The sequence below is a fragment of the Mirounga leonina genome, unplaced genomic scaffold (genome assembly GCF_011800145.1).
Source record: "Mirounga leonina isolate KUSES-001 unplaced genomic scaffold, KU_Mleo_1.0 Mir_126, whole genome shotgun sequence".
Classification (NCBI taxonomy): Eukaryota; Metazoa; Chordata; class Mammalia; order Carnivora; family Phocidae; genus Mirounga; species Mirounga leonina.
In genome coordinates this window covers 28,198,246-28,217,482 of record NW_023270314.1, presented here as the reverse complement: position 1 = coordinate 28,217,482, position 19,237 = coordinate 28,198,246, and the positions used below count along the sequence as shown (strand labels likewise).

The following is a 19,237-nucleotide window of genomic DNA, read 5'->3' as shown; positions in this document are numbered from 1 at the left end:
CTAGGGTTGTTAGTGATTAACTTCTGTACAAATTTATGTCTTGCTTTTAGGCAAATAGGGGAAGGACAGAGAGGTTTTTTTGTTTGTTTTGTTTTTGGTATCTGCTTCTCAATTGCCTTCAATTCAAAACAATCCTTGTGTGAAAGTGGCATGTGTTGGGGTAGCAAATTCTGCTGTCCTTTACAGTATTATTCATAGCAGCCATAAAGTGGAACAACCCAAATGTCCACCAACTGATGAATGGATAAAGAGAATGTTGTATATCCATACAATGGAATACTCTTTGGCAATAAAAAGAAATGAAGTACTGATACATGTTACGACATAGATGAACCTTGAAAACATTATGCTAAGTGAAAGAAGCTGCCCATTGTGTGATTCCATTTACATGAAATTTCCAGAATAGGCAAATCCACAGAAACAGAAAAACATGGATTAGTGTTTGCCATGGGCAGGGGGTCAGGGGTAATTGAATGGGGAATGACTGCTAATGGATACAGAGGTTTTGGGGGTTTTTTGTAGAATGATGAATGATGAAAATGTTTGGAATTAGATGGTGGTAATGGTTGCACAACCTGGTGACCATACTAAAAACTTAAATTGTACACTAAAGGATGAATTTTATGGTATATGAATTATATATCAATGAACAGTACAAAGAAATTGCTATATTCTAAAATTTCATGCCCTACTGGTATTTCCTATAACAATTTGGATCAATGAAATGGAAATATTGCCAAAATATATCTACTTAAGTTGACTTTTAAAAAAACAAAGAAGCCAGTTACAAATGCTTACATGCTGTATGATGCCATTTACATAAAGTGTCCAGAATAGGAAAATATATGGAGACAGAAAGTGGATTAGTGGTTGCCTAGGTTACAGAGTTCCTTTTGGGGGGGTGATGAAATGTTCTAAAATTGTGCTATTGGTCACACAACTCTGAATATACTAAACACCATTGATTTGTACACTTTATTTTTTTTTAAGATTTAATTTTTAAGTAATCTCTACACCCAATGTGGGACTTGAGCTTACATCCCCGAGATCGAGAATCGCATTCTCTACTGACTGAGCCAGGCAGTGCCCCTGATTTGTACACTTTAAATGGAATTGTATGACATGTGAATTATATTTCAACAAAATTGCTATATTAGGAAAAAGAAAAACAAGGTATAAAGTATAAGAGGCAGGGTTTGTCTTGGAGTACGAAGAGTGGCTATTAGTTTATCACTGAGTACTCTGATTTTAACAGTACAGGATACTTAGAATAGCTACCCAAGATATCAGCAGACTCCCCGCGAGCCCTAGATCGATCGTGGGACTTGATCTCACAACCCTGAGATCATGACCTGAGCCAAAATCAAGAGTCTGATGCTTAACTGACTGAACAACCCAGGCGCCCCAAGACATCTCTCTATTTAGTATAAATATATACTAAATGGTAAATACTGAATATTTACTATTTTATGTAAATGGACTTATACCGTATGTGTGGAAAAACAAGACTTGGCTTTATATTTGGTTATGAATCTGTTAGAGGCATTTCTTTTGTTTATTTATAATTTGCAAGCCTGCCAAGAGAAAACTAGATCCAAGATCTGTGATTTTTCCAACTAACTAGAGAATTTATACAATATATATAGTTATTGGTAAAATTAATATAAGGCTAGTAAAATTATCTTAATAGCTTATTTGATTAATGCAGGCACAACTTATGAACTAATAAAAATCCATTAATAGACATATTTATGACTCTTTAATTCTCTAAATCATATTATAAAGATTTTATAGTTAGCCTAAGTCTTGGAGTTAAGGGGCCACATTCCAGAATGGTAAAGACAGACTCTATAGCATAACAGTTTGACAAAAAAATAATCCTTATCTCTTTGCATGATCTGTCCAGAAAACATAACAGAGAGAAAATATGAAACTTATCATGGAGAACAGAATATAATTGAATTTAATCTTACTTAAGTCCTTCGCCTTAGCCTGATTAGCCAGATAAAAAAGGATCTGTATATAGATTCCTAAGTAGTGAATATTCTTATTCTTCAGGTTTCTATAATTAGAGAGAAAAGCAATTTATAGCATAATGTCTAGGTAAACAAAGTGCCTGCCTAAGTGAGATCTACTCAAGACTTAGAAGGATGAGGAGGCCTGCTCTAGAAGCAGACACCTCGAGCACTTTCGTTGTCCCGTGTGCCACTATTCCCTGTGCTATATAAAATGGTCAGCAGGGACATTTGTTCATTCTATGTTTACAAAATCCTCTAGTATGGTGCCATATGTGCTATATGCTCTTTGCCAAGTGTCTACTTAGATAACATATGCACATGCATGCACACATAGTCTTGTGATTTTGATTGAAATTGCATTGAATCTATAGGTCAGTTTGAGAAGAGCTGACATTTTTATAAGATGGCTCTTCCAATCCACAGACTAAGTATATGATTCCATTTATTTAGGTATTCTTCAGTGTTTTTCAATAAAGTTTCATTAAAATATGTCTTGAACAATTTGGGTAATTTCATCCATATGCATTTTGTTTATTTTATTTTATTTTTAAATAGGCTCCACATCCAGTGCAGAGCCCAACGCAGGGTTCAAACTCACAACTGTGAGATCAAGACCTGAGCTGAGATCAAGTTGGACATCAACTGACTGAGCCACCCAGGCACCCCTATATGTTTTTTGATACTATTACGAATGGTATTCTTTTTAAATTAAAATTTCCCAGGGCGCCTGGGTGGCTCAGTTGGTTAAGCGACTGCCTTCGGCTCAGGTCATGGTCCCGGGGTCCTGGGATCAAGTCCCGCATCGGGCTCCCTGCTCTGCGGGAAGCCTGCTTCTCCCTCTCCCACTCCCCCTGCTTGTGTTCCCTCTCTCGCTGTTTCTCTCTCTGTCAAATAAATAAATAAAATCTTTAAAAAAAAAAAAATTTCCCATTATTCACGGTATATAAAAATGCAGCTGATTTTTGCATATTTTTGTATCCAGCAATCTATATTATTTTTTAAAGTATTTCCTTTTTTCCATCTATCCTCTTGTCCTCTGGAACTATTACTTGTATACCTGGATCTTATCTCTAAGTCCTATATTTTCCATCATGATTTCTGTTTGTATTTCAGTTCTTTGCTTTGAGATAGTTCTGCTCAACTTTCCAGTCACTAATTCAGATCTTGACAGTAAGTATTCACTCCTTCAATTCATCTGCAGTTTTTTTTTCCTGAGTGATCATAGTTTTCATTCCGGAAATTCTTTGTTTTTATCTGCACTCATGTATCCTTAAATGTAAGCTCTTATTATTCATCAGGATTTACCTTCATATTTGCCCTTTTTAAAATTTTATTTATTTATTTATTTATTTTTAAGATTTTATTTATTTGACAAAGAGAGAGAATATAGTAAGGGGAGTGGCAGGCAGAGGGAGAAGCAGGCTCCTCACTTAGCAAAGAGCCGGATGTAGGACTCGATTCCAGGACCCTGGGATCATGACCTGAGCTGAAGGCAGACACCCAACTGACTGAGCCACCCAGGTGCCCCTGTATTTGCCCTTTTTATTGCTCTTAATTTCTTTCTGCACATCGGTACTTCTATTTGGGATCCTTTTCCCTTTGGTAGAACTCCCTTTAGTGTTCCTTGAATGGAGGTCTGCTGGTGGCAAGTTTTCTGTTTTTATTTGTCTGAAAATGTATGAATTTGTCTTCATTTCTGAAGAACTTTTTTTACTGAATGTAAAATTCTAGCTTGGCAGTTATAATCTTACAACACTTTGAACATGTCATTCCATTATCTTTTGGCTTCCATCAATTTGTTGAGAAGCTAGCTATTAGCCTTATTGTTCTTTTGAAGATATGTCCCTCGACCAACCCCCTCCCCCACGACTTCTTCTAAGATTTTGTCTTTATGGGTGGCTCAGTCAGTTAAGTGGTTAAGCATCTGACTCTTTTTTTTAAATTAATGAATTAATTTATTTTTAAAATTTATTATTTTTTTAAAAGATTATTTATTTATTTGAGAGAGAAAGAATGAGACAGAGCATGAGAGAGGGGAGGGTCAGAGGGAGAAGCAGACTCCCCGCCGAGCGGGGAGTCTGATGCGGGACTCAATCCCGGGACTCCAGGATCATGACCTGAGCCGAAGGCAGTGGCTTAACCAACTGAGCCACCCAGGTGCCCCTAAAATTTATTTTTTTATTATTAACATATATTATTTCAGGGGTACAGGTCTGTGATTCATCAGTCTTACACAATACACAGCACTCACCACAACACATACCCTCCCCATTGGCCATCACCCAGCCACCCCAGCCCCCGCCCCCTCCACTCCAGCAACCCTCAGTTTGTTTCCTGAGATTAAGATTCTCTTATGGTTTGTCTCCCTCTCTGGTTTCATCTTGTTTCATTTTTTTCCTCTCTTCCCGCTATGATTCTCTTCTTTGTTTCTTAAATTCCACATATCAGTGAGATCATATAATTGTCTTTCTCTGATTGAGTTATTTTCACTTTGCATAATACCCTCTAGTTCCATCCACGTCGTTGCAAATAGCAAGATTTCATTTTTTGATGACTGCGTAATAATCCATTAATCCAGGGACTGAGTTGATGAGAAGCTGAACTTTAGTATTTCTAAGGCCTGATCTCTTCCAAGGTATAGGCTTGGGTGTCCAAACTAAAAGTAAAGGAGGTTACCAGGGGCGCCTGGGTGGCTCAGTTGTTAAGCGGCTGCCTTCGGCTCAGGTCATGATCCCAGGGTCCTGGGATCGAGCCCCGCATCGGGCTCCCTGCTCGGCAGGAAGCCTGCTTCTCCCTCTCCCACTCCCCCTGCTTGTGTTCCCTCTCTCACTGTGTCTCTCTCTGTCCAATAAATAAATAAAATATTAAAAAAAAAAATAAAGGAGGTTACCAGAGTTCCTTTATCTTAGTGGGTCCTGAACCTCCAGTTTTCCCCACCATGCTCTTTAAGACTACAGGTAGACCAGTTCTCAGCCTTTAGCTACTGCTTTCTGCTCAGCTTTTCAAACTATCATTACTATTTTTGAATCAGTAATGCCTTGAAGGGAAAAGAGGCATCAAATGTCAGGTTTACCTCTTTGCACTTCTTTTCTGAGATTTTAGCTCCTCAGCTGCCTTGGTAGCTCTCTGATTCCTATGCATAGATTTTTAAATTTTATTTTTGTTTTTTTTTTAGTTTTTAAATTTATTTCAATAATCTCTACACCCCATGAACTCATAAACTTGAGAACAAGAGTCACATGCCCTTCTGATTAAGCCAGCCAGAATCTTCTAGATTTTTAAATTTTAAATTTGTCCATATTTTCCAGTTGTTTTCTACTGCAGGTTTGGCCTGTAACAAGATACTCTACTATTACTGAGAACAGAATGCCCTAAAGAATAAAATAAGACAACAATTGAAGAAAAGCAGTGATACTCAAAGCCTACCTTAAGTTATTTGCCTTTGTGTAAATATTGTATCAATGTCAGCAAAGCTGATTTTCTTTTTTTTTTTTTTTTTTAAGATTTTCTTTTTAAGTAATCTCTACCCCCAGTGTGGGGCTTGAACTCACAACCCCGAGATCAAGAGTGGCATGCTGTACCGACTGAGCCAGCCAGTTGCCCCAAAGTTGATTTTCTATTTACCTTTGAGATGCCTTGAGTTTCAAGGGCATCAAGTGAATTTTTCATTTAAAATTTCTCTTCTTACTGGTCTTATTTCTACCATAGCCATTATTTTCTTTATTCTTTTCCCCACCACCTCCTTCATAATTCTGAGAGTCTTCCAATTTTGCTTAGACAAGATGTATCTAAATTATCCCATTAAATTGTATCTACAGGTGATAAAATGATGCTTACTCTTTCCCTTTAGCTCTAGAGAATAAGGTAGTCATGAAACTGATTGAAACTGATTGGAAACATGCCAAAGCTTTATTTCCCAATACTCAATCTAAAGTTAGTCTTTTTAGTTTTTACACAGTTCTTTTTTTTTTTTTTTTTTTTAAAGATTTTATTTATTTATTTGACAGAGAAAGACACAGCGAGAGAGGGAACACAAGCAGGTGGAGAGGGAGAGGGAGAAGCAGACTCCCCGCCGAGCAGGGAGCCCGATGCGGGACTCGATCCCGGGACTCCAGGATCATGACCTGAGCCGGAGGCAGTCGCTTAACCAACTGAGCCACCCAGGCGCCCTACACAGTTCTAATAATAGCTTGATAGTGTATCTTTGTAACAGATTTTCATGTGGCTAACAAGCCTACAACAATTTCCTATTCCCTAGAAATGGCTTGCTTATATTACATTATGTTGCCCCTTCTAGTCAAGGCTGATCAACACATAGGAGAAACCCTAACCCACACTGGGCCAATGAGATCATTACTCTTGGGAATCTGACATTTACAGCAATTAAAAACAGGGATAGAATTTTTAGAGCTGAGTAACTGATACACAGCCTCTAAGATAGCCCCTATTGTTCCCCTTCTCCTAGTATTCATGTCCTTATGTAATGCATTCTCCTTGACTGTAGGCTGGATCTAGTGATTTTTCTAATAGACTATAGCAAAAATAATAAGATGTCACTTCTGATGTTAAGTTACAAAAAGACTGTGGCTTCTGTTTTGGGGGCTCTCTCTTGCTTTCTTTCTCACTTGCTCTGAGGGAATCTAGTTGCCATGTTGTGTACTGCCCTTTGAAAAGGCCCATGTGTTAAGGAACTGCAGGTCTCCAGCCAACAGGCAGCAAAGAATTGAGGCCCTCAGTTGAACAGCAGGGAACTGAGGCTATCAAAATAGGTACTGAATTCTGCCAACAACCAGAGGAATGAGCAGGGAAGTGAATCCTCTCTCAGTTGGGCCTTCAGATTGACTGCAGCCCTGGCCAACAACTGAAACCTTATGAGAGATCTTAAGCCAGAGGGACCCAGCTTAGCTGCACCCATATTTCTGACCCTCACTGCGTCTCTTCAAGTGTTTGTTGCTCTCGTCTTTTCCATGTAGCATTCCAACTGATCAGCTTTCTTAGTTCTCACCTCATTTTTCTGTGTTTCATCAAGGGTTCCCCTATGAGTTCTGGCATTTAACTCATTTGGTCTGCTTTCCTGGAAATTGTCACTGGGCTGGGCCTTTGTGTGATATGCTGTAGCAAGGATTCCTATTAATGCTACCCAGAATCCTTGGTTTTGCCTTCCTCTCCAGGTCAGGCCTTTGTATATCCTGACCTTCAACAACCTGGACACTTGAAAAGCTGCTGCTTTTCAAGCAATATGGGAACATGCAAGTCAGTCTGCCTAGCAGGCCTCTGCCTAGGTACCTGATATATTCTCTTTGAACTATGTCTGAGTAACTGGCCTGATCTCTTTAAGCTCTTTTTTCCCATGGCTAGCTTCTCTTTGCCATATTATCTTGTACCCTTCTGATCCATTTCATCTTTTACTGGATTAAAACTAATGGCCTACAGTATTGTCATTCTCCTTCAAACCCTCTGCCTTACCCCACCCCATTCACCAGATGGAAGCAATGCTCTATGTCTCAGTCATTTTTTTTCTAGACTCTGGGGATAGGCTCTAACTCAGTTTCATATCACACTCTCTTCCCATGATGGCTATGCTAGTTTTGATGGTAGTTGAATACATCCAGCTGGTTCATGTATGCAACTACATTTTTTTACCATATTTTATGGTGTAGAATTTTGGGTCTGCTTTTGTTCATTTCTCTTTGTATAATTTTTGGTTATATATTTTCACATGTTCATGTGTGAAGCATGTTGGTCTAGCCCTAAAATACTACGTAAACTTGCTTCAGAGTACAGAAGGGATGGTCTAGTACATTTTTTCTTTTAATTGCCAAATTCAATACCTTTACTCTACTTAGGTCAAAAGATTAATCTTGAGCACACTGCTATTAATATCTATCAAAAAACACTGAAAAAAGGAATATTTATGAGGTATTTCCTAAATAATCTTCAGTGTTTAATTTCTTTAGTGGTTTTAATCATTTTAGAAAATCTGATGAAAACTATATATTTTCTCCAGATGTATGTGTAAGCGTTGTTTCAGTTATCTGTTACTATTTATCATACCACCCCAAAACTTAGTGATTTAAAACAACTATTTTTTTTTAAAGATTTTATTTATTTATTTGAGAGAAAGAATGAGACAGAGAGCATGAGAGAGGGGAAGGTCAGAGGGAGAAGCAGACTCCCCACTGAGCAGGGAGCCCGATGCGGGACTCGATCCGGGGACTCCAGGATCATGACCTGAGCCGAAGGCAGCCGCTTAACCGACTGAGCCACCCAGGCGCCCCTAAAACAACTATTTATTATTTCTCATGATTCCATGGGTATGGATGGCTCCTCCGTTTCATGGGGTGTCATCTGGCTCATTCCCATAGTTGCATTCAGCTGGGATCTTAGCTGGGACTAGAATGCCTAGCATAGTGGCATTCACATGTCTGGGGTCTATTTGGTGGCTCTTGGGTAGGGTGTCCTAGTTGTTTTCCACATGACCTCTCTCAATGAAAACAAGCTGCTAGGCTTCTTAAGAGATTGACCTGGATCTGGCACAGCTTCCTTCTGTCACATTCTATTAATCAAAGCAATCATAAGGCCAATGGAGATTTAAAGAGAGAGGAATAGACTTTTTTTTTTAAGCGTGTTTTTTTTTTTTTTTTTTAAGATTTTTATTTATTTGACAGAGAGACACAGCGAGAGAGGGAACACAAGCAGGGGGAGTGAGAGAGGGAGAAGCAGGCTTCCCGCTGAGCAGGAGCCTGATGCGGGGCTTGATGCGGGGCTCAATGCGGGTCTCAATCCCAGGACCCTGGGAACATGACCGGAGCCGAAGGCAGACGCTTAACAACTGAGCCACCCAGGCACCCCAAGACTTTATTTCTTGATAGGAGAAATACCATGTACCTATAGGAATAAGACAAATGGTTAGAAATTTGAAAATGCTCATGGTAAATTGTCTTTGGTTTCATATTCAAAAGACAATGAATCTAATTCACCATATTAATAGAATTAAAAACCACCCATATGATCATCTCAAAGATGCATGCAGAAAAAGAATTTGACAAAATCCAACATCCATTAATTTAAAAAGCCCCAAACTTTCAGCAAACTATGAGAGTAGGTCTTAAAAGTTCTCATTACAAGAAAAAAAAAAATTTTTTTTTAAGTTTTTTTATTTATTTGACAGAGACACAGCAAGAGAGGGAACACAAGCAGGGGGAATAGGAGAGGGAGAAGCAGGCTTCCCATGGAGCAGGGAGCCCGATGCGGGGCTCGATCCCAGGACCCTGGGATCATGACCTGAGCTGAAGGCAGATGCTTAATGACTGAGCCCCCAGGTGCCCCACAAGAAAAAAATTTTTAAGTATATATGGTGACAGATATTAACTAGACTTATTGTGGTGATCTCTCTGCAATATATATGAATATCAAATCATTATGTTGTACACCTGAAACTAATATAATGTTATTTGTCAATTATACATTAATAAAAAATTATTACACTAAAAAAAGTAAACAAAGGACTTGAATAGACACTTCTCCAAAGAAGATATCCCAATGGCCAATTAGCACATTAAAAGATACTGAACATGAGGTGCCTGGGTGGCTCAGTCGGTTGAGCATCTGACTCTTGATTTTGGCTTGGATTATGATCTTGGTGTCCTGGGATCGAGCCCTGTGTTGGGCTCTGAGCTCAGCGCAGAGTCTTCTTGTCCCTCTCCCTCCTCCCATTCGCGCACTCACTCTCTCTCTTTTTCTCTCAAATAATTAAAAATAAATAAATAAAAGATACTGGGCACCTTGGTGGCTCAGTTGATTAGGTGTCTGCCTTCGGCTCAGGTCATGATCCCAGGGTCCTGGGATTGAGCCCTGCATCAGGCTCCCTGCTCAGCGGGGAGTGTGCTTCTCCCTCTCTCAGTTCATGCTCTCTCTCTATCTCTCTCAAATAAATAAATAAACAAAAAATAAATAAAAGATACTGAACATCACCAATCAGGGAAATGCAAATCAAAACCACAATGAGATACCACCTCATACCTATTTAAAGGACTATCATCAAAAGACAAAACAACAGAAAATAACAAGTGTTGGCAAGGATATGGAGAAATTGGAACCCTTGTACACTGTTGGAATGTAACATGTATAGACTCTATGGAAGAGTATGGCAGTTCCTCAAAAATTTGAATGTAGAATTACCATATGATCCAGCAATACCATTTCTGCACATATAAATAAAATAATTAAGAGCAGGGTCTGGAAGAGAAATTTATATACACATGTTCATAACAGCATTATTCACAATAGCCAGAAGGTAGAAGCAACCCCAGTGTCCACAGATAAAAGATTGGATAAACAAAATGTGGTATATACATAGAATGGAATATTATTCAGACTTAAAAAGAAAGGAAATTCTGACACATGCTATAACATGGATGAACCTTGAGGATGTTATGCTAAGTGAAATAAGCTAGTCACAGAAAGACAAATACCTGATTCTATTATTTTAAGTACCTAGAATAGTCAAATTCATGGAGACAGAAAGTAGAATGGTGGTTGCCAGAGGCTAGGGGGAGGGGGAATTGGGAAGTTATTTGATGGATATAGAGTTTTAGTTTTGCAAGATGAAGAGAGTTCTAGAGATTGGTTGCACAACCATGTGAATGCACTTACTACTGATCTATATATTTAAAATATGGTTAAGATGACAAATTTTATGCTGTGTGTATTTTACCACAACTAAAAATAAAGTAAAATGAATATATATAAAAATAAAACAAAGTTTTAATATTATGTAATTCTAATCTTAAAAAGATCTCTTTATAGATTTATAAAATTTATTTTAAATTTATCTGTAGTGCTGTATTTTATGTTGAAAGCAATTTGTTTTTTTTTTTTTTTTTTTAAGATTTTATGTATTCATCTGAGAGAGCGAGAGTGAGTGAGATAGAGAGAGAAGGAGAAGCAGATTCTCCCCTAAGCAGGGAGCCCCACTTGGGGCTCTATCCCAGGACCCTGGGATCATGACCTGAGCTGAAGGCAGATACTTAACCGACTGACCACCCAGGTGCCCCGAAAGCAATTTGTAATTGAGAAAATAAAATACCAAAAAGTTTAAGACCTCATTCCTGAAGCTTTACAAACTGTTTAAAAATGCTGAGTCATCTTCAATCTGCTTCTGTTTATGTTCTGTTTAGTATCCATTTATTCTTTTTTTTTTCCAGTTTATTTTTGGTCTGTATTTAATTTTGGATGTTTTATTGTTTGTCTTCAATTCATTAATCTTTTCTTCTGTGGTGTCTAATTTACTGTTAAGCCCATTTGGCATATTTTTAATCTGAGATATATTTTTCATCTCCAGAATTTTTATTTATTTTCGCCTATCTCTACTTAAAACTCATCCACTTTCTTGAATATATGTAATATAATTATAACTTTTGAGGTTTTTGTATACTAATACATTAATGAATCTTTAATTTCTATATTATTTATATATAATTTCAAAACTATAAATAATATTACTAATATGATTACTGAAAACAGCTTATTTTTTTGGATTTCCTTTTTTTAGGATAGATCTCTGGCTATACAATCAAATTACTGTGTGTTAAAGTCAGGTGAAATAATTCTGAATTAACTCTGTAGTTAAGCTACAACTTGATACTTGGTTAAATTCCTTTGTTTCATTTTGCTTTTAATTTTTAGAGATTTTTTTTCCACCTTGATTTAATCTTTATTATAATTATGTTTCTATAGTCAAATGATACAACAAATACAAAGTTTGGTTAGACCATGTTCCCTCCGTGCAGGTAACCATATTTTTAGTTTTTGGTTTATACTTTGTTTTTTAAACTGTGGTGAAATACATGTAACATAAAATTTGCCATTTTAACCCTTTCACTTATTTATTTATTATTTTTAAAAAAGATTTTATTTTTTTAAGTAATTTCTACACCCAATGCAGGACTTGAACTTACAACCCCAAGATCAGGAGTTGCATGCTTTACAGACTGAGCCATCCAGGCACCCCCATTTTAACCCTTTTGAAGTATAATTTAGTGGCATTAAATAGATTTTCATTGTTGTACAAAATCACTACTTTTCACCTCCGGAAGTTTTTTTTTTTAATTTATTTATCTTTTTTAGTTATCTCTGTACCCAACTTGGGGCTTGAACTCATGACCCTGAGATCAAGAGTAGTCACTTGCTCTTCTACTGAGCCAGTCAGGCACCCCTCAAGAACTTTTTCATCATTACAAACTGAAATTCTGTATCTGTTAAACAATAACGTCCTATTATATCCTTCCGCCTAGCTCCTGGTAACCACTGTTGTACTTTCTGTCTCTCTGAATTTGACTATTGTAGGTACCTCATGTAAATAAATCAGACAATATTTGTCCTTTCGTGTCTGGCTTATTTCACTTAGCTTAATATTTTCAGAGTTTATCCATGTTGTCGTATGTGTCAGAATTTCATTTCTTTTTAAGGCTAATAATATTATATTGTGTGTACATACTACATTTTGCTTATCCATTCGTCTGTCAATGGATATTAGGGTTGCTTCTGACTTTTGGCTCTTGTGAATAAAGCTGTGGTGACATAGGTACACAAATATGTGTCTGAGTCACTGCTTTCAGTTCTTGGGTGTATATCCAGAGGTGGAATTCTGAGATCATAGATCTATGTTTAATATTTTTGAGGAACTGCTATACTGCTTTCAGTTGTTTTTTAAATCACACAAAAATATGAGCTCACGAGTTTTAATATATTTTATATGGTTCAACCCACTGCAGTCACTATTATTTTCAATGCTCAATTTGTACCATCAATGAAAACCCCTTCTACTTGACTTCTGTATCCTTTTGATATAACTTTGTCTTTGATTATCTTTTTTTTTTAAAGATTTTTATTTATTTGAGAGAGAGAATGAGAGAGAGAGAGAATGAGAGAGAGAGAGCGAGCACATGAGAGCAGGGAGGGACAGAGGGAGAAGCAGACTCCCGGCTCAGCAGGGAGCCCGATGCAGGACTCGATCCCAGGACTCCAGGATCATGACCTGAGCTGAAGGCAGTTGCTTAACCAACTGAGCCACCCAGGTGCCCTGTCTTTTATTATCTTCCTTGCTTTCTGGAATGAGAAAATATTTGGGGCTGAACTTACATATTTTCTGCTCCCAGCTTGAACATCTCTACAACATTCTGATTCCTTTTAGTGGAAAACAGTATTTAAAGACCACCATCTGAGTGGTAGGAGTACTCATTCCTACATTGGTCCTAGGCCTTTTCAGTGGACACAATTATAAAATTTTTTCATAATAGAAAATATATAACAAATGCATACTGTTATTTACAATTAAAATTAGGATCATAGGGCTTTTATTTTTTTATTTTATACTTATCTCTTTTATCCTACACTTTACTCATTCAACCAATAATCATTGTACCTACTTCTACCATATTCCTTGTGTTTTTGCTAGGTGCTGAGAGTGCACATTAAAAACTTACATTTGATCTAATTTCCACATTGTTTTTTTATCTGAATAAATGAAGCCTTTTGCTTCCCCCTCCCCCGCAGTTTATTCACATTGGCTTCTAAACTGCTAAGCAGTATTGGATTGGTTTTAAAGCTAGTTGATCTTGGCTTATTTCTTATTTTTCGTTATTTCTATTAACTTAAACTCGGATTCCAGTAACTGTAGTAGTATCACACCCCTTTGTTGGCAGTGTCAAAGGAAAAACAGATTAAACAGGCTATAAATACCAAAAAAGAACTTCATCACGATATCATTCTAGAACAAGATAGTGTGATAGCACAAGACAGTTTGCTGTCCTTGGGTCCATCATTCTAGAACAAGATAGTGTGATAGCACAAGACAGTTTGCTGTCCTTGGGTCCTTAGCCTTTTGGTCAGTTGGACTGGCAGGTGAAAACCATTGGCCCAGAACTGTTCCTCTCACTATGTTGGTGCTGATGCCTACAACTGCATGATTAGTTTTATTCTTTGAAGTTATTGTCCCATATTAAAATAATATATTTAGAGAGTTAAAATTCAGATATATAACACATTAGAGTGAGTAAATATATCAGGCTTTTCTGTTGACATTTAGCTGAAAATAAGTTTGGAAAGAAGTAAAGAACTAGGGAGCAATTGCTTGGAGGGCAGACTTCTTTTGAGAACCCAGGGCAGAGGAAGCATCATGGCACTAAACACATGCCAGGATGAGAATGCATGAAAATAAACTTAACACAGGATAATGCATTTGGAATATTCACCATTTTATGTTTGTCATATAAGACTTGACAGGTAACCAGACCTTTGGCTGTATATTAGTAAATATCAATTCTAAAGAGTACTAGCAGTTTAAGTAACACAGTGGAGTTAAAATTTAAGACGAGCATAGATTTTATCTAGTGGTAATTTTTGGTTATTTTGTATTTTATGAATAAGTTTTATAATATACTAAAATTTAAAATAAGTCACTTCACAGTACATGTATAAACGACAGTCAACAGTTATTCTTTCTTCTCAGAACTAAATACATGAATTTCAGACACCCAAAAAGAAAACACAAGACTGAATTCATTTAAGACAGGGAATACTTTATTCAAACCCATCAGAGAAATGGACAGCTTGGGTCTGTAACAAAGCGTTGTGTTTTAAAGCATAGGTCAGTAATTGTATATGAGAGTATACACTGCTACATACAAATTAACTGATCAGAGCACAACTTTTCAATGTTCAAAACAGAATAAGCTTCCCTGTAAAAGCAGCACCTTTGTGACATTTTTTACTTTAGTATTCCTCTCCTTCTTCTTCACCCTCTCCTTCAACAGAATCCACACCAACCTCCTCATAATCCTTCTCAAGGGCAGCCATGTCCTCACGGGCCTCGGAAAACTCTCCTTCCTCCATGCCCTCCCCCACATACCAGTGAACAAAGGCACGCTTGGCATACATCAGGTCAAACTTGTGGTCCAGGCGAGCCCAGGCCTCAGCGATGGCTGTGGTGTTGCTCAGCATGCACACAGCTCGCTGTACTTTGGCCAGGTCTCCACCGGGCACCACAGTGGGAGGCTGGTAATTAATGCCCACTTTGAAGCCAGTGGGGCACCAGTCCACAAACTGGATGGTACGCTTGGTCTTGATGGTGGCAATGGCAGCATTGACATCTTTGGGAACCACGTCGCCACGGTACAACAGGCAGCAAGCCATGTATTTACCATGCCGAGGGTCACATTTCACCATCTGGTTGGCTGGCTCAAAGCATGCGTTGGTGATCTCTGCTACAGAAAGCTGTTCATGGTAGGCTTTCTCAGCAGAGATGACGGGGGCATAGGTGGCCAGAGGGAAGTGGATGCGGGGATAGGGCACCAGGTTGGTCTGGAATTCTGTCAGATCAACATTCAGGGCTCCATCAAATCTGAGGGAAGCAGTAATGGAGGACACAATTTGACCTATCAACCTATTTAGATTAGTGTAGGTTGGGCGTTCAATATCGAGGTTTCTACGACAGATGTCATAGATGGCCTCATTGTCTACCATGAAGGCACAATCAGAGTGCTCCAGGGTGGTGTGGGTAGTGAGGATGGAGTTGTAGGGCTCAACTACAGCTGTGGAAACCTGGGGGGCTGGGTAAATGGAGAACTCCAGCTTGGACTTCTTGCCATAATCGACAGAGAGACGTTCCATCAGCAGGGAGGTGAACCCGGAACCAGTTCCCCCTCCAAAGCTGTGGAAAACCAAGAAGCCCTGAAGACCTGTGCACTGGTCAGCCTGTTAGAAAAAAGGAATAGAGAAAACATATTATTACTGCTCTTTGCAATATATTTTCACTTTTCATACAATTCCAAGAATATAGATCTTATTAAGCATTTAGTTAAAAATAGCTTCACTAATATCTATAAAATGACACCAAATAGTTAATGCTTTAATTGGATTTTTAAAAAAAAACTATAAAGGAATAGTTTACCTCACTCTATTACATTTCAGTTCTGTGTTTAAGATGAAAAGAACGTATTTCCAATGTCTTCCTTAGGATCATTATTTACTTTATTCTTGAGAATAAACCTACCAGCTTCCGAATGCGGTCCAAGACAAGGTCAATGATCTCCTTGCCAATGGTGTAGTGCCCTCGGGCGTAGTTGTTGGCAGCGTCCTCCTTGCCAGTGATGAGCTGCTCAGGGTGGAAGAGCTGCCGGTAGGTGCCGGTGCGAACTTCATCTGCAAAAGGGAAATAGAGCAGCCACCCCTCACTTACCCCCTGTACAAGCCCGCTCAACCCCAGGGTGTCCACGGAGCCTCAAGACAGACCTCCTGTCCCAGACACCCCCCCCCTCCACTGTCTCACCCCGGGAGCTCATGGAGGTCACTGAGGCCACTCACCAATGACCGTGGGTTCCAGGTCTACGAACACGGCCCTGGGCACATGCTTGCCAGCGCCCGTCTCACTGAAGAAGGTGTTGAAGGAGTCATCTCCTCCCCCGATGGTCTTGTCACTTGGCATCTGGCCATCGGGCTGGATGCCGTGTTCCAGGCAATAGAGCTCCCAGCAGGCATTGCCGATCTGGACACCAGCCTGGCCCACGTGGATGGAGATGCACTCACGCTGTGGGAAGGAAAAGAAGAAAATTGTAAAATTAGGTTATGTTAGCATTTTGAATTTTCAGTAGATTTTTGAAAATATTTCTAATTATGTACAGGTATTCTTCAAGTTTATTTGAGATTATCCCTAACTCAATAGAAATGATTAAAGAAAAGCACTGCTACAAATGCTGCAGATGGGTGTGGTCTGAATAATAATGTTGCGCTATTTAACCCATGTGCAAGCCCATTGTTTCCAGTCATGTTGAATAGAAATTTTTTGTATTTAAAAAATATTTAAAGCACAGATTTTATAAAATGAAGTAAATTAAATTTAATCATTAATTAATTGGAATCAATATTACTACTGCCTTCCCTTTAAATAAGGAATTTTTTCTATATATGACTTGGTATTTTAACATGGACATCTGTGCTGCAGCTGAGGCTAGATGCCACACCCCTTTGCAGTCTATCTGCAGAATCCATTAGTGCTAGGGGACTGGAAGCTAAACAAGGTCTGCCTCCTGCATTGCTGCATTGCTGCATTTGCTGTGCCTGGTACTAGCCTGTTCTGTCTGCTACATTATTTAACAGAGTAAGTTCTATTTCCAGAAACTGCCTACATGATCTCATTGTGCTATGCTGCCAGTTTTCCTTCTCTGACCCGGGCTGGAACCATATGCCTAAATTGAAATGAATTAATGTAGATGCACTAGAACAAAAGACAGTTGGACAGAGAGTATAGTGCTTTGTCTGCAGCATTTTCATTACTTAAAAAGAAGTCTTTCCAGAATCTTCTCCACTGCAAAAGACTGAAAAATTATTAGTATCTTTAAAACAACAGTTCCTATATCAGAAAAATATCAGAGGACCTAACTAAGAATAAAAGCCCGGTGAAAGGATAATGAAATATTTATTTAAAACAACAAAATAGTATTTTCATTCTCAGGTTCTCTACTCACCACAGAATATTCATACTTATCACGTTCAATAAGAGATTATCTTCTCTATGGTCTTTATGGCTACAACTTCCATTGTCTATCCATTGTCTAGTCACTGACATATGGGCGGGGGCGGGGTGGGGGTGGGGAAGGGCGTTTCCCTGGGTTCTGGGCGTTAGGGTACCCTGGCTCTCAAAGTGGGCTTTTTCTCTTGCTGAACGTGCATCTAGCACGCAGAGACAGACAGACGGACAGACAAGACACACACACTCCAGTCAGTCAGGGCGGGGTGGTCCCAGACCAGACTTTAAAGGGCTTGTCAAGAGAACTGATTTTGCATCTCAAGAAAAAAATATTTCATCTTAAGTTTTAACAGTGAATGAAAAACCTTTTAACGCCTACAGTTCTACAATGATGAAAGGCTTTTAATTAGTCTTCTGACAGGGGGAGGTTTACTGAGGGCGAACCCCGCCCAGTGGCTCTAAGGCCGGAGAAGCCAGAAACAAACAACTCCGCCCCTGCGCCGCCCTGACGGCGGCTGCCAGGGGCTCCAACAGAAACTAACATTTCCCCGCCGTTAATATACGGGTATCTTGCTAAAATGCCAGCGAACCGTGGAGAGATCTTTTTATACTAACCCAAGGTTCCGCTTTGTCCCTGTCCTTCCCCCTCCCCCCTTCCCAGCTACACCCACTGAGCCCGGGTCCTTTTGGACGACTTCTCTCCCTCCTCCAGGGAACAACGCCAGGAAGAAAAGCCTCTCGGAGTCCCACGAACACCGTGCGCACAGACGCTGGGGCCGAGCAGGCGACGCCACGACTGCTTTTCCCTGCCCCAGACTCTTTCGTCACCGACAGATGGGCTGCTGGCGGCTCGGAAGGGCTCAGATAACAAGTACTCGCTCTGCGCCACCTTTGTTCTTCCCCACGGTTCTGCTGCGCCCCGGGCGCAGTTCTGGCTGGGCTCCTGCACCCCGCACTGCGGCGGCGGCCGGGCTCGAGGATGTGGGGCAGCAAAGCTAAACCCCGCAAACAAAGCATAAAGGCTACCCTTACCCGAAGAAGTTGTAAAGGAAAAAGGGCTTAAGATTTTCCAAGTAGATCTTGGGCGACTGACCCCACCCAATGGCCACAAAGAGCCAGAGAAAGAAGATTCTTACCATGGTTGCTGCTTTGCGTCTGCCGAGCAGATGGCGGAGAGGAAGAGGAGAGGTTGTTGCTTCTTACAGCGCGACTCTTAGGCGGTCGATGTAAGAGAACCTGCGGCACATGGGCGGATGCGGCTCCCTATATACAACTCGGTCACCATGGGGATGGGCTGGGGCCTTTTCCTGTTGGTCCAGACCCCTCGATCTGCCTGGAGAAGCCACGACAGGAGAGTGGTGATTGGTGCAGGCAACATGGGATGAGGTAATCTCACCCCCACCCCCTTTTCCCTAGCATCCATAGACTGTTTGCATCCTTCAGACAAAGAGACTGTGCAAAAACAGTCAGCCGAGCATCCATTATGGGGTGGGGTTGGGGCGGGGGAGGGAGAAGGGAAGAAAGGGAACTTGAATTGGATGATTTTTATATTGCTTAAACTTCATACTACAGTTAAAATCACCAATGTAGGTTTTCCCCAACACTTACATCGCAGATTTTGTGTTGAGATGAAATATTTAATGGAAAATTACTCCCAGCCCCTCTCTCAAAGTACACTAAATTCTGCCACATT

The 19,237-nt window shown here is 39.6% G+C and overlaps 1 protein-coding gene across 1 annotated transcript; it reads right to left on the bottom strand.

Annotated features, from left to right (window-relative positions):
- Nucleotides 1-14,578: 14,578 nt before the first annotated feature.
- Nucleotides 14,579-18,796, bottom strand: LOC118008883 (tubulin alpha-1A chain). The gene is made up of 4 exons (XM_035002744.1): nucleotides 18,681-18,796; nucleotides 16,383-16,605; nucleotides 16,072-16,220; nucleotides 14,579-15,773 (listed from the first exon to the last, which is right to left on the bottom strand). Exons 1-4 carry the CDS (start codon nucleotides 18,681-18,683, stop codon nucleotides 14,793-14,795), a joined length of 1,356 nt encoding a protein of 451 aa, XP_034858635.1. The 5' UTR covers nucleotides 18,684-18,796; the 3' UTR covers nucleotides 14,579-14,792.
- Between the last annotated feature and the right edge of the window lie 441 nt (nucleotides 18,797-19,237).